The sequence below is a fragment of the Hippocampus zosterae genome, chromosome 16, assembly GCF_025434085.1.
Source record: "Hippocampus zosterae strain Florida chromosome 16, ASM2543408v3, whole genome shotgun sequence".
In the NCBI taxonomy this organism is placed as follows: domain Eukaryota; kingdom Metazoa; phylum Chordata; class Actinopteri; order Syngnathiformes; family Syngnathidae; genus Hippocampus; species Hippocampus zosterae.
The window spans coordinates 7,689,472-7,710,581 of record NC_067466.1 but is presented as its reverse complement, the minus strand read 5'-3'; the positions used below and the strand labels follow the sequence as shown (position 1 = coordinate 7,710,581).

At 41.1% G+C, this 21,110-nt stretch overlaps 1 protein-coding gene across 1 annotated transcript in view; it reads left to right on the top strand.

Annotated features, from left to right (window-relative positions):
- The window catches only part of cltca (clathrin, heavy chain a (Hc)), a 29,785-nt gene that overhangs the window by 1,315 nt on the left and 7,360 nt on the right, over window positions 1–21,110 (top strand). The window contains exons 2-22 of the mRNA XM_052047724.1: window positions 4,621–4,828; window positions 7,997–8,265; window positions 8,769–8,930; window positions 9,040–9,153; window positions 9,380–9,553; window positions 12,804–13,001; window positions 13,408–13,608; window positions 13,707–13,859; window positions 13,954–14,076; window positions 14,244–14,381; window positions 14,463–14,627; window positions 14,746–14,926; window positions 15,873–16,036; window positions 17,969–18,094; window positions 18,167–18,309; window positions 18,554–18,788; window positions 18,928–19,050; window positions 19,125–19,270; window positions 19,382–19,565; window positions 19,661–19,853; window positions 20,927–21,084. Coding sequence (XP_051903684.1) covers window positions 4,621–4,828; window positions 7,997–8,265; window positions 8,769–8,930; window positions 9,040–9,153; window positions 9,380–9,553; window positions 12,804–13,001; window positions 13,408–13,608; window positions 13,707–13,859; window positions 13,954–14,076; window positions 14,244–14,381; window positions 14,463–14,627; window positions 14,746–14,926; window positions 15,873–16,036; window positions 17,969–18,094; window positions 18,167–18,309; window positions 18,554–18,788; window positions 18,928–19,050; window positions 19,125–19,270; window positions 19,382–19,565; window positions 19,661–19,853; window positions 20,927–21,084 — 3,558 coding nt within the window. The remainder of the gene's footprint in view (window positions 1–4,620; window positions 4,829–7,996; window positions 8,266–8,768; window positions 8,931–9,039; window positions 9,154–9,379; window positions 9,554–12,803; window positions 13,002–13,407; window positions 13,609–13,706; window positions 13,860–13,953; window positions 14,077–14,243; window positions 14,382–14,462; window positions 14,628–14,745; window positions 14,927–15,872; window positions 16,037–17,968; window positions 18,095–18,166; window positions 18,310–18,553; window positions 18,789–18,927; window positions 19,051–19,124; window positions 19,271–19,381; window positions 19,566–19,660; window positions 19,854–20,926; window positions 21,085–21,110) is intronic.

Genomic DNA, 21,110 nt, shown 5'->3' with positions numbered 1-21,110 from the left:
CTAGGGTCGCTGGGGGGGGGGGGGGGGGGGGGGGGGCTACTGAAGCATATCTCGGCTGTCTTCAGGCAGCAGGTGGGGGACATCCTAAATTGGTTGCCAGCCAATCGCAGGGCAGGGCACACAGAGACAAACAACCATGCACGCCACAATTTAGAGTGTCAAATCCACTTGCCATGCATGTTTTTGGAAACCGGGAGGAAACCGGACCACCCGGAGAAAACCCACACAAGCCCGGGAAGAACATGCAAACTCCACACAGGGAGGCCGGAGCTGGCATTGAACCCGGTACCTCTGCACTGTGAAGTCGACGTGCTAACCACTGGACTACCGGGCCGCCCTATACATTTTATATATGTTTATTTTACCAAAAATAAGAGCCAGATTGGTTTGTAAGTAGCTGGGCCACTTCGGATTGGTGAACTTGGCGGGAGAGGAGGGAGATGAAATTTGTGTGAAATGGTTAAAATGCTGTGGATCACCACACCTTTTGGCAATCATGATTGTGTTGTCTGGAATTGGGATTTCAATCAGAAAATGAAAAATACTTTATCCCCACTTCCGAGGGCTCAAAGGCAACTTTCGCTAATGAATGGAGAAGCTATTTTGCTCAAAAAATGAAACCCCACTGCACTGTTTTCCTTCAAATGTTTAACTAAAAACCTTTTGTTTGTTTTGCTTTTTACCTTGGTAAAATAAACTTGGTATACAACATAGCTGAGAAAGTCTGCTTCAGTGCACATTCAAAATGTGTTAGCTGGTTCAGAATAAATGCTTTAATAATGTAACTTGATTTGAGTGGCTGGGATGTGAAAGCTGAAAATGGCTGGGCATCAGGACTAAATTTGCCTGATTTAATAATGGGCAAAAGAGTCATCCATCAGATGAACTTTACTGATCATGAGGTCAACAAATGTTTTGTCTAAAATCAGACACATTAAATAAATGCTGTGAAACAATACAACACATCGATGATGCTTTGCACAGAACCTTGGCTGCGAAATCCCCGAGCTCAATCAAGTGCCAAACAGCACAGAATCTTTGGAGACCCACAAGAATGCTGTTTCCCGAGCCGCCATAACTCAAAAATTGGACTTGACTCAAGTAGCAGCCACTGAATTTCAGGCTGTGCTGACTAAATGTGAGGGCTACATATGCCCCACAAGCTGCCTGTTACCCATTCCTGGTTGAGACGGTGATATAGCTACGTGAGCACATTTCTGTGCCAGTGTCTTCTCTAGCAGCATAAAGTTCTCCAGTTGTGCCACAGCAGAGTGTTTTGCTTCAATAACTACATGATCTGACTCATTGACACTTCCCCACATCCAACTTAATTCTTAATTGATGCATAGATTATTATTGCCCATGCCTATTTGGTATGCAAACAAAGGCTAGGGTATGAAATAATAAATATTTTTCACATCAGCAGCAACACATCTGTCGGTAAGAATCACCTTCCACTTGTAAGTCTTCTGAGTTGTTAGCCAGTCAACTTGCTAAGGTTGCATTTTCATACATCATCCATTTATATAGGATGGTGCTGACTTCTGTTAAGCGAACTTTAATTGCCTGAATGTCAAATGTATTCAAGAACACCATTTGTTAGCGAGACACACTTAATAGTTTGTCACACATGATTTGCGTCCCAACACTCAGTTCAAGCTGCATTTTGCCAGGATTTCTTCTCACTGGTCGTGTAATCTGCCATTATCTAGTAGTCTTATAATTGACATTTAAGTTCGAACTCAGTTCCATCTAATGACTCGGTAAGTTGACTAGGCCACTCATGTCATTTTAAATGCAGAATGAATTCCCTTTTGCTCTCTCCAGTACTTTTTCGTATCACGCTTTGTTAAGTTTTACGTTTGGCCTTTGAACTTTGCTTGTAACAAAACTGCTGATACCTTGTGACTGGCTGGCAAGGTTGCAGATATGCAGAACACTTGACATTGTGCAGCATTGTCTAAATGAGAGAGAGAGCATTTGGGAGAAAAGGGAAACTGCAAAGCCACAACTCTCCCCTTCCGAATTCTTCTGATAACTAGATGGGCATAAAAAAATAAGCAAGCTCTCCTTTCCTTTTATCTGAATAATCGTAAAGGGGGTCTTACTCCTCACTCTTCAGCTGCTCACATGTCACCCACCCATGTCACATGCTAGCAGAGGAGTATAAACTCGGCGGGCCTTTTGTTTCAGTCCCGATGGACAATGGTCCCAAATTTCCTGTCGTGGAATATGGCTACGGCGTGGTGCAATGCTCAGCACTTTACACAGCACATCCTTCCCTGCCCTTCCTTGAACTTTATGTGACGGACATACACTGGACTTTTTTTTTTTTTTTTTAAGCTGAGTAAGCTGATGCTTTCCTTTGAAGGAAATGGTAAGCATGTTCTATGAGCAGTCCAAACCTCTACTGGAGGTGTCAGGAAAGTTTATCCAGAACAACCACTGGCTTAAATTTGTGCCTTCTTGCTTTGATAATTACTTTCTCACAAGCAAGTCTACTGCCCCCCCCCCCCCCCCCGCCCCCAATAAAATGAAATGAAGTCACTTTCTGGAATGTTCCATTTTATTTCAAATTCTAAAATCTATTTAAGAATTCTTTGCCGCTTTCTGTATTCGAAAACAACCTTGAGCCATACCTGTTCAGTGATATAGTTGCTAATGTAGCTATAATACAGCGCACGAGTGTGGAAGAATTGAATGTTGAGTGAATATCGAACAGCCGGCAAACCTTTACTCGCCTGTCATGGAGGTGATGGCAAAGTTATGTCTCGCCAGCAGTTAGCTTTGTCATCGATACAGTGCATGTTCGCGCAATTTGGCAAGCATTCAATTGCATTCATTCATGCAAGTATGTGTGCGTTTGTTTTCCTCGCCGTGCTTTAAAAAAAAAAAAAATTGGTTCGTGGTGAAACGGATTCAGTAGGTATTTTATTTTGTCACGTTTTTTGTTTGGATAGGGTCAGAATGATGTGACTGAATCCTGTCTACTGATTTGCAGAATGAAGACGTTCATCATTTCCTCCTACTTTTCAGCCAATCAAAGGACTCACCCAATTTTATGGGGGGAGAATACTCGGTATAAAATTGCACTTTGTGAATACATTATCGATGACAGTATATTAAATGTGCCAACACTCAATTTGGTTCATCAGGGTACAAATTATTCAGATTTAACTTCTGTCTCATCTTCAAATAGTTACCGAATGGAGTTGAGCTCTTGTGTGGATTTTGTGTTACAGCAACTGTAGTTGAAGGACGCTTGCTGCGTCCCCAAATGTATGATAACAACGGTCACTGCTTATCACTGAAAACCGTTTCATTTGGAATTTAAGTGCTTGCTGATTTCGTTTCTCATTTTGTGTTTCAATACTTGAGTAATGTTCCCTTTGGCCTCTAAACGGGACAATAGCAGCTATGAAAGGAAGCAGTCGGCACTCCTATGTCACGGCAGTTGTAAACATTGTGGTGCAATTTTTCTTTTGCTATTTCCGATTCTTTCTCAATACGTCCTTGTAGCACTTAATCGCAGTGTCATTAAATGGAAGTACTATCCCTTATAGAATGAGCATTCAACTAAATTTCTTTGCTTGACTGTGGGCATAAATATCAACTGATCTGCTAAAATGCTTTCTAAACGATGAACAAACAGCAATTATTTTAACATTTCATGATACATTTTCAACAAAACAAGGCATAAAATAGACAACACAAAGTACCAGTGTTTGACTGGATCGTGGAAAACAAAAAGAGGAAGTCAACCTCGTCGCGATTCCATCAATTGATAACATTAGGGATGTCCCAATATTCACTGTCACAATACTGTAGTATTAATGTTGCCCAATATCGTCGTAGTTTTCTGTCTCTATTAAAATACCGAGCCGGTGTTTAAATTGCTGTTTAGAGCAGCAAAAAGGTGCAAATTAGCCCACTGTGATGGAGCCCCCTGCCAGTGCTTCCTGGGATGGTGTTTCCTAACTAGCATTCTCTCTGCCCGGACCATAGGTCATTGTGTTATTGTTTTTAAACTGTGTGCATGTCTGTGTGGGCGGGATGGGATTGATTTCAACTATGTAAAGCACTTTTGAGTTGAATTTTATTGTATGGAAAAGGGCCTTAGAAATAACCTTTGGCTTATTTTTATGAACAAGAAGTGCAGAAATGTTCGTTACACATAATGTATATGAAAGAATGACCTGTGCCAGGTTTTTCAATTTAATAGGATAAGAATACAAGAGACAAAACATGACTTTTGAGTTTTAACGTTTGATTGGCATCTGATATTTGCAAGAGGATCTTCGTCGTACTGTTGACAATTTAGTGTTTAGTTGAGACTCCCCAACGCTAAATGACTTAAAGGAGTGTTTTTGTCATGCAGTATTGTGGAAGAACCACACCATGTACTGTATTTTCTGCAAAAGTTAAATTTAGCCATTAAAACAGATTATTGGGTTTTTAGAAAGAGGTCACACACTTTTTTTTCCCCAAACATTTGTTTACACTTCAAATCGACACTGTGCTGTCAGAAATCTGATGGTGTGCATGTGAAAAGAGTGACTTTCACCCCGCCCCCGCTCCGTTTGTAGTCATCCTAAAATGCTGTGCTTTTTCCTTCCCTAGCTCCAAAATCTGGGCATCAACCCATCCAACATCGGCTTCAGCACCCTCACCATGGAATCGGATAAATTCATCTGTATCCGGGAGAAAGTCGGCGAGCAGACTCAGGTGGTGATCATTGACGTGGCTGATCCGAACACGCCAATCCGCAGGCCCATCTCAGCCGACAGCGCCATCATGAATCCAGCAAGCAAGGTCATTGCACTCAAAGGTAAGGCAGTCTATTTACCATTCAGTGGTTGTCAAATGTTTCTACATATGGACTGTATTGCTCAGCCGTGACATATTCCTTCGCAGTACTTTAGTATGGAAGGCAAACATTTTTGCCAGTCGCCTTAAAAATGCAGCTAATTTAACTCTCCACTTGGCCCTTCAGCAGGTGTGTTTATATGAACATGTCCTATAACTGTTTGACAAAGCATAGTTTTTTTTCAATTTTATTTAAAAAATATATATTTCTTTAAGTATCCATGATTGCTTTGACTTTTTTTGTTTGTCTTTTCTGTGCTCTTTTGTTTTTCTTTACTGCTTTCTTGTGTTTGCAGACGGTGAGTTAAAATTTAACTTTCATATTGTGGAAGTAAAATCCTGTTTTCAAAGAGACTTCGAAGTGATGTCATCGATTCATTCAACAAATGCTTGAGTGAACTAAACAGACAGACATGAGGTTTTGGTCCAAATCGTTCCAAGGTGGACTTAGAATACCTTGAGTCACTCCCCGCACCACTGTAATTTGCTCTATTCCTTTTTGGACCATTTCCTCAATAAAACGAAACAGGATTTATCTTTCATGGCTTCAAGCTATCAAGCTGGCATTCCATCATTTTTTTTAAATGTCATTGATTTAGAACCTATTTTACATATGTCAGTATTTCAATTCACATTTCTTAATTTCCATTTTAAATCCATGCAGTCGATCCAATGTGTTGCTCTTTTATTCCTAATTGTATTTGATATCTTTAATTCATCGTATTTCAAACACCTGTAGTTAGCTCTCAGTTCAAGTAATACAAATTCGGTCTGCATAAACGTCAAATACACCTACAAGTAAGAAGCACATTGCCATCAATATTTTAGAACACCAAGGCATTGGTTTTACAATGTAGGGGTTGCTCCTATCCATCAACTTAAAATAATGAATATAGCAATAGTTTATCTCCTTTTAGACCTTTAGGGCATCGGCATGACCAAATTTTCTTTCTTCCATTAAATTACAACTTGAATCAGAAGGATAGCCATCAAATTTATATATATATATACACACACACACACAACTTCATATTGTTTTTTTCCCCTTCTTTATACCCACATTGTTGCTACTGGAGGCTGTAAATTTCCCCAGTGTGGGACAAATAATGGATATTTTAATATTGCTTCAGGTCATAGTACTAGTCTTGGTTTCATAAACCTTGAAGTTAACCACTCACTACTTCTGGCTTTTGTATCATTGATTCTTTTACAACTAAGATTTCCACATAACAGTTTTGACATAATCAACTTGGGGAATAGTCACTATTCAAACACTAGCCCGTGATTCACTGTATTTTTCCGCGCTTGCTCATTGAAATTTGGCTGCTGCTGCAAAATTGTTTGAATCTCTTGGCTTAGTGATGCCAAAGTGATCGTGACGGTTGTGCTTGGCTTGGTGTACTTGCTTTCTTTCACGATGTGAATAAGAGTCATGAATAATGATCAAACAATGATGTCACACCGCTTCTTAATAAAGCTTAAATTTACTAAATTAACCCCCAACTAATTAAATGTGATACAGGTGAGTAAATCTAACACTTTTTATCTTGTGGCCTGTCATTGTTATGTAATGAATCAAGTGAAATTCAGGGAAAAAATTCCTTCAATTCTTGCTGTAAAGTTCCTTGAGTACATAATTGCATTTGACACTTATTTCACAGTTTTAGTTGGAATGCAATAACTTTCAAAAAATAATTTTTGATTACACCCACTAATCTCCTTTATTTCTAACCTTTGAAGGCATCTTCAATTGATGGGTTGGTCTCATAATTGGAGATCATACTTGGACGCACATCCTTTTGGAAATGATGTACAAAGTTTTGTCAAGTGGTGAATTATTATTTTTTAATTGCGTTGCCATCTCATTACAGGTATCCTGAATGCTGTAACTCTACCAAGACTTAATGTTAATTGCAGCAATGCAAATTAAGGAATCATGTTTTGCGTTCCCTCAGGGTGGATGCAAAAACACACATGGACAAAATGTCAGTACCTCTCTGTTAATGAAAGAAAACCCCACAGTTGTCGGCGTAATAACTTGAAAATCACCAAAAGTTTAATAAGATATCCTTTATTAGTCCCACACTGGGGAAATTTACAATTTAAAATTAAAATAATAATAACAATGAAACTAATGAAAATCAGACATTGCTTTGGAAATGTTTCAACAGAATGAATCAGGAGCAGCAGCCTGGACAATAATGAAGGGACCCATAGAAAATACTTGAAATAATTTGAACAGATGGACATGTTAAATTAAGTTGTGTTAACATTACTAACGGCTAACATTACTGATGTCTTCAGACTTATAATTGATGTGTCTGTTGAAAAGCTGACCCATGATGCTGTTTCGTATCACACTGAACATGGACGTGTGGAAAGTGAAAGGACAGTCGTCTCGGGAGATCAAGAAAATTACAGACCCGCGTGTTGAACAGTAAATGCTGTAGGAGTATCGCTAAGCAAAATTGACGACAGTGACGCTTAACAGTTATTAAGAAGTTGGAAGTTACACAGGACTGGAGCCAGTCTCCTAGCACCTGGTCACCAGAAGAAAATGGATGGCACAGATCACCTGAATAGTAACCAAAGCGCACACAACAACGTCCAAAGAAATTAAAGGTGAACACCCAGGTCATGGTGCAGAAGTCTCATTCACAGTTACAGAAATTGTTTGCAGCGATTGCCTCAAATGCTATGCAACAAAATATTCAGTTGAGGCCATCACTTTTGTCCAGGCATGTCTCAGTATTTTAATTTTTTTAAATTTATAATTCTGTTCATTATTTCAGTGTTTTGAAAAGTTGACTTGAACCTTTGAGGGTTTTCTTTCTTGAACAGAGGGGTAACCCAAAAATGATGGCCATATGTATTCTAAATTCATCCACCCTTTGGCATCTTATAACAGAGCATGATTTACTTGTTCTCCTGTTTTGACACTGTCACATTTCATTCAAACAGGATGCGATTTCTTACTGTCGCGTGTATGGCCTTTGTTGCCTGATATATAAAAAAAAAGAAAATCCTTTCAATTTCTGTTCCAATTTTGTTTGTCGTCTTATGAGTTTGTCTGTGTCTAGACTATAACGGCCTTTGGGTTTGGTTTTTGCTCCTTTTCTTCCACTTTTAGCTGGCAAAACCCTTCAAATTTTCAACATTGAAATGAAGAGCAAAATGAAGGAGCACACCATGACCGATGATGTTACCTTTTGGAAGTGGATTTCCCTTAATACAGTCGCGCTTGTGACTGAAACCACGGTCTACCATTGGAGCATGGAGGGTGACTCGCAGCCCGTCAAAGTCTTTGACCGCCACTCCAGTCTGGCAGGCTGCCAGATTATCAACTATCGCACCGACGCCAAGCAAAAGTGGCTCCTCCTCATTGGTATTTCAGCACAGGTAATCATAGAGTTCCTCGGTCACCCCAGAGGTCAGCAAACCCTTTGAAACTGCAAGTCTCTTTCCTGGGTATGGTGTTAAGGCAAAGGATTACTGCTTTTATTCACACTTCAAAAATGACCAACTCATGAGGCGATGTAGAGAGGTCATACAGGTACAAGGAGGCCACACACACACAAAACGGAGCCTCATCTTTACTTGTTTTAAATACGTTGCATCAGAGTTGGATCATCCTGTAGTTTTTCCACTTCAAATTTTGAGTGCGACTCCAAATCCAGACCTCCATGGGTTAAGACATTTGATTTCCATTGATGATTTTAGTGATTGTCAGCACTTTCAACTATGTAAAGAACAAAGTATTTAAGAATATTTCCTTCATTCAGATCTCAGGTGTGTTATTTGATATATTTTTTAAATTTATTTATTTAAAACAATTTTTTTTTCTCTTGGAAATGTTTGGAAATCTGAATTGTGCGACTGTGGTTCTCTTTCATTCTAACTAGCAAAGTCGGGTGGTGGGAGCCATGCAGTTGTACTCTGTGGATAGAAAGGTTTCTCAGCCCATTGAGGGACATGCTGCCAGCTTTGCCCAGTTCAAGATGGAGGGCAATTCTGAGGAGTCAACCCTTTTCTGCTTTGCTGTAAGAAGTCAGGCTGGTGGGAAGGTAAGTGAGCATCATAGAGGGTGGGGGGGACGAATTCGAATGTGCTTGGCATGTCCGCTGTCAAAATACAATGTAGGTATTTCTTATTTTTTTTTTTTTACCTGTGTAGTTGCACATCATTGAAGTTGGAACCCCACCAACCGGCAACCAGCCATTTCCAAAGAAAGCAGTGGATGTCTTCTTCCCTCCAGAAGCCCAAAATGACTTCCCTGTTGCCATGCAGGTGCTTATGCTTGTAGAGTTAAACATATGAGTTAATAATCGCCATTGCAGCAAATAAACTTGCAACTGCTGGATATTCATGTCTTCATTACACACCTTCTTTTGGGCATGATCCCATTAAATTGCTTTGGCATAAAACAAGCGGTTTATCGATTAAGTATTATGCAACCACAGTGATTCTGTTTATATTTTATCCACCTGACCCCTGTTTATCTTTTTTTTAACAGATAAGCTCAAAGCAGGATGTTGTGTTCCTCATCACTAAATATGGCTACATTCACCTGTATGACTTGGAAACTGGCACCTGCATCTATATGAACCGCATCAGTGGAGAGACCATCTTTGTCACAGCTCCTCATGAGGCCACCTCAGGCATCATTGGGGTCAACAGGAAGGGACAGGTAAGTGGGTCATGTCAAGGCACTATCATTAATAGCATTGCCTCATTCAAATTATGATGTATACCTATATATTTTTTACATTTTGAAATATTGAGACAAACTGATGCATTTTAACACCTCGAAAGCACTCCCATTTATAATGGCACGTACAGTGCCCTCCATAATTATTGGCACCCCTGGTTGAGATGTGTTTTTTAGCTTCCAATTATTTTATTTTTTTTCTAAATAATATGGGACCTTAATGGAAAAAAAGAGAAAAATCCAACCTTCAATACAAGTGCATTTATTCAGTGGGGAAAAAATCCCACATAAAGAAATAATTATTTGACATCAAATCACCTGTTCCACAATTATTGGCACCCTTAACAATTCCCAGGAAATAAATATAATTGAAGCATTTCTGTCATTTCTACAGTAGTTTACAAAGTTTACCAGAGTATGTAGGAACATTTAATTAGTAATTCATCACTTCCTGTCTCCCTGGGGTATAAATATGACGTGACACCGAGGCCATTTCTCTTATCCACTCTTAAACATGGGAAAGACAAAGGAACACAGCATACAAGTGAGGCAGATGTGCGTCGACCTTCACAGGTCAGGCAGAGGCTACAAGAAGATTGCCACTCAACTGCAGCTGCCCATATCCACTGTGAGAGGAATAATTAAGAAGTTCAAAACAACTGGAACAGTGGTAAACAAGCCTGGACGAGGAGCCAAGTTTATTTTGCCACCACGCACAGTGAGGAGGATGGTAAGAGAAATCAAAAGATCTCCAAAGCTCACTGTTACAGAATTACAACAAATGGTAGCATCCTGGGGTCACAAAGTCTCCAAATCAACCATCAGGCGCTGTCTACACGCCAACAAGCTGTTTGGGAGGCATGCACGGAGAAAACCTTTCCTCACTCACAATCATAAACGCAAGCGTCTGGAGTTCGCCAAGCGGTATTGGGGCTTCAACTGGGACCGTGTGCTTTGGTCAGATGAGACCAAGATTGAGCTTTTTGGCAACAAACACTCTAAGTGGGTCTGGCGTACCACGAAAGATGCGCATGCTGAAAAGCACCTCATACCCACTGTGAAGTATGGGGGTGGGTCAGTGATGCTGTGGGGCTGTTTCGCTTCCAAAGGCCCTGGGAACCTTGTTAGGGTGCATGGCATCATGAATGCTTTGAAATACCAGGACATTTTAAATCAAAATCTGTTGCCCTCTGCCCGAAAGCTGAAGCTGGGTCGTCACTGGGTCTTTCAGCAAGACAATGACCCTAAACATATGGCCAAATCTACACAGAAATGGTTCACCAGACACAAAATCAAGCTCCTCCCATGGCCATCTCAGTCCCCTGACCTCAACCCCATTGAGAACCTGTGGGGTGAGCTGAAGAGGAGAGTACAGAGGAGAGGACCCAGGTCTCTGGATGATTTAGAGAGATTCTGCAAAGAGGAATGGCTGAAGATCCCTCTTTCTGTCTTTTCCCATCTTGTGAAACATTATAGGAGAAGATTAGGTGCTGTTTTGTTGGCAAAAGGGGGTTGTACAAAATATTAACACCAGGGGTGCTAATAATTGTGACACACATTATTTGATGTCAAATAATTATTTCTTTATGTGGGATTTTTTCCCCACTGAATAAATGCACTTGTATTGAAGGTTGGATTTTTCTCTTTTTTTCCATTAAGGTCCCATATTATTTAGAAAAAAAATAAAATAATTGGAAGCTAAAAAACACATCTCAACCAGGGGTGCCAATACTTATGGAGGGCACTGTATAAGCTTTTGCTTCTGGTTCCAACTATGGCATCACTTCTGGGCCTCTACATGAAAGCGGTGTAAATTATCCAAAGGGTAGTATTTCACACAGAGAGGGAGTCATGTTTTGTTTCTTACTGCTCGTGTAAAGCTTAACCAGAAAGGAGAATTGGATCCAAGCAGCTGATGAATATTCCAGTCAGGCTATGCGGCACATGAATAATAGAGGAAAGAGAAGAAAACCTATCGTAAGGCAATGGTAGTTTTGGCAGCATGATCAGGCAGTGACGGGTGTGTGCGCGTGTGTATGGTATTGGAGGGGTTGGCGGGTGTGGCAGCAGCGATCTGGAAAATAAAAGACCGCTGCCCCTCTGCTTCCAGTTTTGTCAATAGGTCAACAGCAATATTGGTAACTTGGTACAAAATCATGAATCAAGCAGCCATTCGTAGAACGGAGGTTACCTAATGTCTTGCTTGCTTTTATTCACCTAATTTTTTGGGGAAATGCATTTTAGTTAAAATTGTACAGTAGGCCATGACCACGTATTGTAAGTTTTAACATGTTTAAAAATGTATATTTTTGTAAACATTTTTGTCTGGGTTTTTACACCCCCCCCCCCCAAGCTTCTGTAAGCAAACCATAAAATCCTGTTGCTACAGTTGGTGTTTGCAAACAAATGCCAGTAAGATTCCACTCTGCAGTTGCTTGGAAGAAAACATCACGGGACACAAAATTTTTTCAAATTTGCGCTGCCATGACGCGCGTCTGAAAAAGTTGGCATTGTTTGATTTTAAATATTCTGTCAATCCAGCCAGTTACACTGTACCTGGTGATTTATCTTATCCCATTATTTTGTGCTGGTGGTCATAATATAGTGGCTGGTTGTTGTATACTTGGCACCACATGATTTATTTTCGGACCATTTGTGCTAATTTGATTATCAGCCCCACAATTATAAGTGACACAGACTGCTTCGGTGCTGACAAGAATGCGGTCTAATCAACTATGTTAATAGATGGAGGTCTGATCTGCTGAGGTTGTAAGTCGAGGGGGCTAACACAGACTGTCTTTCTCCTTAGCACCCCCTCTCCACCTCCCCACCACGACTTATTTCAACTCCCCTTTCATTCAGATGCCAGACTGTTCACAAAAGCTGTGTGTGACACTAACCCACTCAGAGTATATTCTTATTCAGAAGCCACAGCCCGAGGCCAGACAGAGACTTAATGTGACCCACTGTGAGATTCAGTCGAGTTTGCTTTAGAGCTTGATTAAGGTATTTGTCAGATGCTTGCAAGGTTACCGGTAGTTTAAAAGGCCACACAGTTCAGATTGCATTCTGTGGAAAGCAACAAAAAATGTCTTGTTTACATTTTAATGTTTTTGTTTCTTTGTGTTCATCAAGTTGGCATTTGAACATGATTTGTGGTGCCCAACGTTTTGCCTGAGTCCGTGCCAAGAGATTATATTGAAATGTTCCGTCTGTCAATGTTATACAGGTGCTGTCCGTCTGTGTGGAGGAAGAAAACATCATTCCATATATCACCAATGTGCTGCAGAATCCAGATCTGGCTCTACGCTTGGCTGTACGCAACAACCTCGCCGGTGCTGAAGAGCTCTTTGCTCGCAAATTCAACAACTTATTTGCGGCTGGCAACTATTCAGAAGCTGCAAAGGTGGCTGCCAACGCACCAAAGGTATTCTTCCTGTCAGCCTTACACGAATATGGTGTATTATAAATAAGATTTAAATTCCCTGATCAAGTTGCTCTTCAGGTTACTTGTTTATTTTGTTTTGATGAATTCAAGCATTAATTGGCAAACCCCATTGAAATGTATTCCAACCCAGAACCCCCTTGTGGAAACTAAAAAGAAAAAGACAGACTGTATGAGACACTGAGGCCAAAACCTCTTCACATTCGAGTACAGATGTTAAACAAGAAACGGTGATAGATTTTCAGCATGGCAGGTGAAAGTAGCCAATTCCGAAGGTACTAAAGTTAAGGCAATGCAGATGTCTCAATGTCGGCTCTTTTTCCTTTGAAAATGGACTCTACAGACTATCCATCTAGTTCTTTTTTTCTGACAATTTCGCTCTTTTCAGGGTATTTTGCGAACCCCGGACACCATTCGTCGCTTCCAGGGTGTGCCTACTCAAGCAGGGCAGACATCCCCTCTGCTCCAGTACTTTGGGATCTTGTTGGACCAGGGCCAGCTCAACAAATTTGAATCTCTTGAGCTTTGCAGGCCTGTCCTCCAGCAAGGAAGAAAACAGCTTCTGGAGAAGTGGCTCAAGGAAGACAAGGTATTCAATGTCTGACTGAATTTATGCCCCCCAGGGGAATTCCCAACTTAAATCAAATATTTTATTTATTATCCTGTGCTCACATTATTTTCTATTAGTTGGAGTGCTCGGAGGAGCTTGGGGACCTGGTGAAGGCAGTGGATCCCACCTTGGCGCTTAGTGTCTACCTTAGGGCCAATGTTCCAAACAAGGTCATTCAGTGTTTTGCGGAGACTGGCCAGTTCCCCAAGATTGTCCTTTATGCCAAAAAGGTTTGTTTGTCTAGCTAAATCGTTTTACTTTACAAATGACCTCATAGAAATGATCATCATAAAACCCTGTATATTTGCTTTTTTTTCTCCCCAGGTGGGCTACACTCCAGATTGGATCTTTCTTCTGAGGAATGTAATGCGCATCAACCCAGAACAAGGCCTACAGTTTGCCCAGATGCTGGTGCAGGATGAAGAACCTCTGGCCGATATCACACAGGTTAGATGGGGTAGCAATCATGGCATTGGTAAATTCAGTTTGGCATTCTTCCCGAATTATGTTTTCCGTCCTGACAAAAAACTGTTTGTCCAAGTCGAACTCGCCAGACATAAAGTGCAGGTAATCTGTTCTTAAGTTAAAGTTCTCATTTCCATTTGTTTTCTCAGATCGTGGATGTATTCATGGAGTACAATCTGATCCAGCAGTGCACCTCATTCCTGCTGGATGCACTGAAGAACAACAGGCCATCAGAAGGTCCCCTGCAGACCCGCCTGCTGGAGATGAATCTCATGCATGCCCCTCAGGTGGATATATGGTTTGCAGAAAGGACATAATTCTAAGTATTAGATATGAATTTTTAATACTTTTTTTTGTCATGCCTATAGGTTGCCGATGCTATCCTGGGCAACCAAATGTTCACCAACTATGACCGAGCGCATATTGCCCAACTTTGTGAGAAGGCCGGACTACTGCAAAGGGCATTGGAACACTACACTGACCTGTATGACATCAAGCGTGCTGTGGTGCACACACATCTTCTCAACCCTGAGGTAGAACTTTTTTGAATAATCTAATTTTTAATTCTCCACTGTTGAATCAAATTAACTGGGAAGCAGCATTTTGGTTCATGGGACCATGAAAAACTGTTGTACCCACTTCAAATTCCAGTGGCTGGTGAACTTCTTTGGCTCGCTGTCTGTGGAGGATTCTTTAGAGTGCCTTAGGGCCATGCTCTCAGCCAACATCCGCCAGAATCTGCAAATATGCGTGCAGGTGGCTTCTAAGTACCATGAACAGCTAACCACACAGTCTCTCACAGAGCTCTTTGAATCCTTCAAGAGCTTTGAAGGTGAGATCCTACACCCAAGTTACAATGCCACACCTATCCTTTTTTTAATGCATTTGAAAATTAGATTTGACAGCCTTTTAATGGGTTTTCAAGGTCAGGGTTGAAAATGCCTTGGGTGCCCTTTTTCAAGCTGTTGTAGTTGGTCGATGAGACAGGCTGATAGCTCAATAATACTTGTTATACCAAGAATGCAATTGTATTGCCAACTCGTTGGAGTGGCCAAGGACTTAACTGCACTGCCTCTCTCACCGCATAAAAAATTTAATCCTGCCAATTTTTAATAGTGTACATGTACCTTTTTTTTCTGAAACTGACGACAATTTTTTAAACTATCTCAAGTACGTAACACTCGCCCATGCAGCCAATTACTTCCCACACCTGCTGACTAAAGATGCCATTTTCCTCTATCAACACCTCTCCAGATTGGCTTTTTTCATTAAGTCTAGGTATTCCATCTCGCATTTTGGAATGTTATCCATAAAACTGGAGAAAAAAGGGTTATGATGGCATAGGACCTTTAACATTAACCTACGATTATTATTATTTTTTGTTTTACCTCTGCTTTCAAAAGTATGTTTGTATGATGGAGAATCAAGCTTGTTAAATGACATCATTGAACTCCTCATCCCTGAGCTTTAGTGACGTACTTGGGATTCATGCCCCCAAAATATCAATTCAGCAATTAGGCCAGAGCCAATGCAGGGCAATCAATAACCTTTGCAGAATGCACCACATGGATCAGATTAGATAGTGGGATTGTTTTTGAAAATATTGTAACCCCTTATTTCCTGGATTTTAGAAATTAATCATAAAAGTGTCGCGTATCATTTTACATAGCAGTTTGTAATTGTTTATATAGTAAGTAAATACATGTTTGTTGTTTCACATTATACTTGCTGTTATGCTTGGCTCCCTTGGGCTTGTGTAAACTGTCTCCGTCTTTCAGGTCTCTTCTACTTCTTGGGCTCCATTGTGAACTTCAGCCAAGACGCCGAGGTTCACTTCAAATACATCCAGGCTGCTTGCAAGACGGGCCAAATCAAGGAGGTGGAGCGTATATGTCGAGAGAGCAACTGTTATGATCCTGAGCGTGTCAAGAATTTCCTGAAGGTTAATACACCTTTTGTCTCTTTAATTTCATTGAAGTAAAATTTTTTTGGGGGGTGTTTTTTCCTTGTGTTGGATGAGTTGTCACTTAATTATAAGAACACATTTTCCCCCCCAAAATGATATATTAATATCTTGAAATATAAACTGTCGCTTTACTGTTTTTGCGTTGACTTGAAATACGAGCGCAAGATGGTGGCAGTGCAAATGTCACAGGCAGGAGTATGACATTGAATAATTCTCTCAGAACGGTACAAAGTCCGCGAGCTCAGTGACTCGGTGCACATTAATGTGCCATGAGTGATGATCAAGTGTGCTGCAGGAAATTGTCCATTGTCAATTATTTGGGCAGAAAATCATTTGTTTGCCCCCCACAACACCCCCCCCCCCCCAAAATGTTAATAGATCTATGCCAACCACATATATAGTAACAGGCAGAACAATCAAAAATTCTTCCACTACATGACAACCTATGTATCCACTTTTTGTCCGTTGTTTTGCTCACTAGTGTGCTGTGAATTTTTCTCCCAATATGAAACATGTGGCTTGACTCAAAGGTTGAGAAACACTGCGCTAGCGTAATGATACAATATAATGCAAGACACCAAAGAATACACCCTTGTGAACACAAATGGTAGAGCCACACATGTATACGGACATTGTAACAATACTCACACGGCATATGGTCGTTATCCTACCATTCACTGAGCAGTTGTGACGGTCTCCTTTACGTTTAGCCATGTCTGTTATACTTTCCTCTGGTGGCAAAGGCATGCACACCAGAAGGAGACAAACTGTGAATTAATCATCCTTGGTAAACATAAAATTTTTCGCACGTCATATAATTGTTACTTGTTTTTATGATGTACAATACAATAGTGCTTTGAAATATTAATTCATTTCAATAGGGGAAAAAAAATTGAGAGACCAGTGTTCCGAGTTACGATCGTTCAAGGAACGTTTTGAACTCATAAATCATGATGATGCATGAATACCCTTTCAAGCTTTTGTGTCATGGAGTCTCTCATTCGTACTACCAGGTCCTCAAAGTTGATGATCGCACTTAACCTTAGAATTATTTTTGTTGTTTTGGTCTAAAAATTGAGAGACCAGTATTCTGAGTTACGATCGTTCAAGGAACGTTTTGAACTCATAAATCATGATGATGCAGGAATACTTTTTCAAGCTTTTGTGTCATGGAGTCTCTCATTCGTATTACCAAGTCCTCAAAGTTGATGATCGCACTTAACCATAGAATTATTTTTGTTGCTTTGGTCACAAATGTTTAACCAACGATTACATCAGTGATTTTTGTGCTTTTCCTCTTGTCCTTGGAATACAGGACATATATCAGGTAAATCTGTCTGTCCATATCGAAAAAGAATCTCCCCCCCCCCTTTTTTTTTTTTGTTTAATCATCCCTGATGAACTCGAAGGATCGAAACTGGGATTTGTATAGTCGTACGTTCTCATACCACAAATCCATCTACGCACAGGGGTACAAATGCTTGCATCCCGAGTCCTAGCTGTCCATCCTTTAGTGTGACTGCAGTAATTGGTGATGGAGCTAGTTCCTTGTACTCCTTAAGTGAATTAAATTTTGTGATCTTAGTCCTTCAGTACACCCCAAAGTCTGTGCAGCATGTTGTTGCAAAATCCCACTTGGTTAATCTTTTGTGGATAAATCCAAGTTGTCAGCACACCCCATTGCATTGTGGTTCAGAGGAACCGCATTGGCCTCTTCCATAGGGAGATGGCTACTCCTAAGATGTCTTGGTTGTAGTTGTAAGCCCTGCTTCACTTGATACTGCACCACATGAGTTGAGTGGACATATCTGATTGTTTGATAGTAAGGCAACCCCCTTGTTGCTTAAGCCTCTCTAGAATGGTTCTGGTTGCAATAAGCATTTATTTCTCTCTTTGTGTCATGGACAGGAAGCAAAACTGACCGACCAGCTGCCGCTCATCATCGTCTGTGACCGTTTCGACTTTGTCCACGACTTGGTCCTGTACTTGTACCGCAACAACCTACAGAAGTACATTGAGATCTATGTTCAGAAGGTAATTTTAGAGCTTTTAGAGACCGTACTTTTGAGCCTTGCAATGTAAACTTAAACCGTGTCTGTGTTGTAGGTGAACCCAAGTCGTCTGCCTGTGGTGGTCGGTGGTCTCTTGGATGTGGACTGCTCAGAAGATGTCATTAAGAGCCTGATTCTGGTAGTCAGGGGGCAGTTTTCAACTGATGAACTTGTGGCTGAGGTGGAGAAGAGGAACAGGTAAAGCAGTGTGGTGATAAACCAAATATTAACAAAAATATTGAGGCTGACCTCTTAATCTAGTGATTAATCATGGCTTGGGATGGACCTAGTGAGACTTATTGGACAAACATTGCTTCCAATTTTGTTGGAATTGCTTTAGTCGGACCAGACCTTTTTCTCGTACAGCATGAATGTGCGCAAAGCAACGCTGGTTGTACAGAGCTGCTGTTTTTATATGCGTTAACGTGTGTGTTTTTCAAAGACTGAAGCTCCTGCTGCCATGGCTGGAGTCTCGCATACATGAGGGCTGCGAAGAGCCAGCTACCCACAATGCCCTGGCCAAGATCTACATTGACAGCAACAACAACCCTGAACGTTTCTTGAGGGAAAACCCATTCTACGATAGCCGTGTGGTGGGCAAGTACTGCGAGAAGAGAGACCCCCACCTAGCTTGTGTGGCCTATGAGAGAGGGCAGTGTGACCAGGAGCTGATCAATGTAAGACTTCCTTGATGATGGAGTCTCATTTCCCTTTATCACGGCAGAAACCTAACCTCTAAGACTAAAACATTTATGTATGATAAATCGGTGCTTTTTTCCTGATCTTCATTCAACTGTATTGCTGATTTTCACACAGGTCTGCAATGAAAACTCGCTGTTCAAGAGCTTATCTCGTTACCTGGTGCGTCGCAAAGATCCCGATCTCTGGGCTAGTGTGCTGCTGGAGACCAACCCTTACCGACGACCACTTATTGACCAGGTATTCACAAACAGACATTCAGTTGACGTTCATTGTCTTTTCCACAGTACATGTAGCTTTTGATGTTCTCTCAGGTGGTACAAACAGCACTGTCAGAGACCCAGGACCCAGAAGAGGTATCTGTCACAGTCAAGGCCTTCATGACCGCTGACTTGCCCAATGAGCTTATTGAGCTACTGGAGAAGATTGTGTTGGACAACTCTGTCTTTAGTGAACACAGGTATTTACTTGCAGCCTCGAGTGATCCCTATTTCTGTTCACCAAATGTTATCAAGATCAACTGTCAAAAAGAATTTTTTGAAAGTATCGGCCTTATGACTCTTGCCTGCAGAAATCTGCAGAATCTGCTGATCTTGACTGCGATCAAAGCTGACCGCACACGCGTGATGGAGTACATCAACAGACTTGACAACTACGATGCTCCCGATATCGCCAACATAGCCATCAGCAATGAGCTGTTTGAAGAAGCGTTTGCCATCTTCAAAAAGTTTGATGTCAACACATCGGCCGTGCAAGTGAGTGTTATTGCTTTGTATCGCTGGCTTGATAGCCCAAGCATTTAAGGAAACGTTTTTCTTTAACATGCTTACACCCTCTTCTTTGTCTGTAGGTGCTAATAGAACACATTAGCAACCTCGACCGGGCCTATGAATTCGCAGAGCGCTGCAATGAACCAGCGGTGTGGAGCCAGCTGGCCAAAGCTCAACTCCAAAAGGGTCTTGTCAAAGAGGCCATAGACTCCTACATCAAAGCTGATGACCCCTCTGCATACATGGAGGTTGTGCAGGCTGCCGATAAGAGCGGTAAGGAGAGAGAGCCTCTGATTTTGATCAAAACTCACAGGTCCATTCACAGTGATCCCTAAGGGTAATGCCATCTGGTGGACAGAATTGAAATAATTCTTCATGTGCCTTTTGGAACAGACCACCGAAAAGGGTTTTAGGCGTTTCGGTTCAACGGTTTCAAAATAATTCTCACCATACTCAGGCCAGTGGCAGGTGCAGAGACCATTACTAAATTGGCATTATAGACTTTAAGCATCAAAGTCAGCCAAACTGTCAGGGACCTGATGGATGGAGAGATTGGGTGAAGAGGAAAAAAATCAATTTGTAAAATGTATTAACTAAAAAAAATCCTGCTTTAGCCTCACTTGGTCAAATACTTTTGCTACAGATTTAAGTTGTTACACAGTTTGTTGTTGTTAAGGCTTTTACCATATTTTCTGGACGATAAACTGCTACTTTTTTCCCCACGGTTTGAACCATACAGCTTTTAATGTGACGCAGTTACGAATTGTTCGTGATGCGCTTCATGCCGCTAATCGATTTACCTACGGTCTCGTCACATCTAAATTATTACGTCAACGTGGTCTGCCTCATGCTGAATATTCATCAGCCGTTTGTGGTTGGAATGCGCGCACACGTGAAGGAGGTGAGAAAGAAATGCGGAAGATTGTGCACATCGCGCTACTCGACCGTGTAAGGAGGAATTGAAACCAAAAAGAAAATATCTTGAGTTTAGTATAATGAGCAGTGTGCAGCAGTCACTCAGTTTTGGTTAGCGACTCGCATTGTCGCTGACAGCAGGTGAAAGAAATAAAAGTTAAATCACTCTTTCTTTGCAAATATCCCATGTGACAACGTGGAGACCATCGGTTAATTATACGAAGCGGCCAATATATGCAAACATTTTTTTTAAATGGCTACATTTTGCTGTTGCGGCTCTTAATCAGGTGCACGGTGTTGTCCAATAAGTTAACCAAGTTCAGGTTGGCAAATATCAAAATTTGAAAAGACTAAGTTGTGAATGTCTTTGTCGAACAAAGGGCAATCGTGTTTTCAAAATCCCTTCATTACAACTCCGTGATGTGTTTTAGGAAACTGGGAAGACTTGGTCAAATTCCTCCAGATGGCCCGTAAGAAAGCCCGCGAGTCCTATGTGGAGACAGAGCTGATCTTCGCATTGGCGAAGACCAATCGCCTCGCCGAACTGGAAGAGTTCATCAACGGACCCAACAATGCTCACATTCAGCAGGTGAGCTGTGCTCATGGTGTATTATG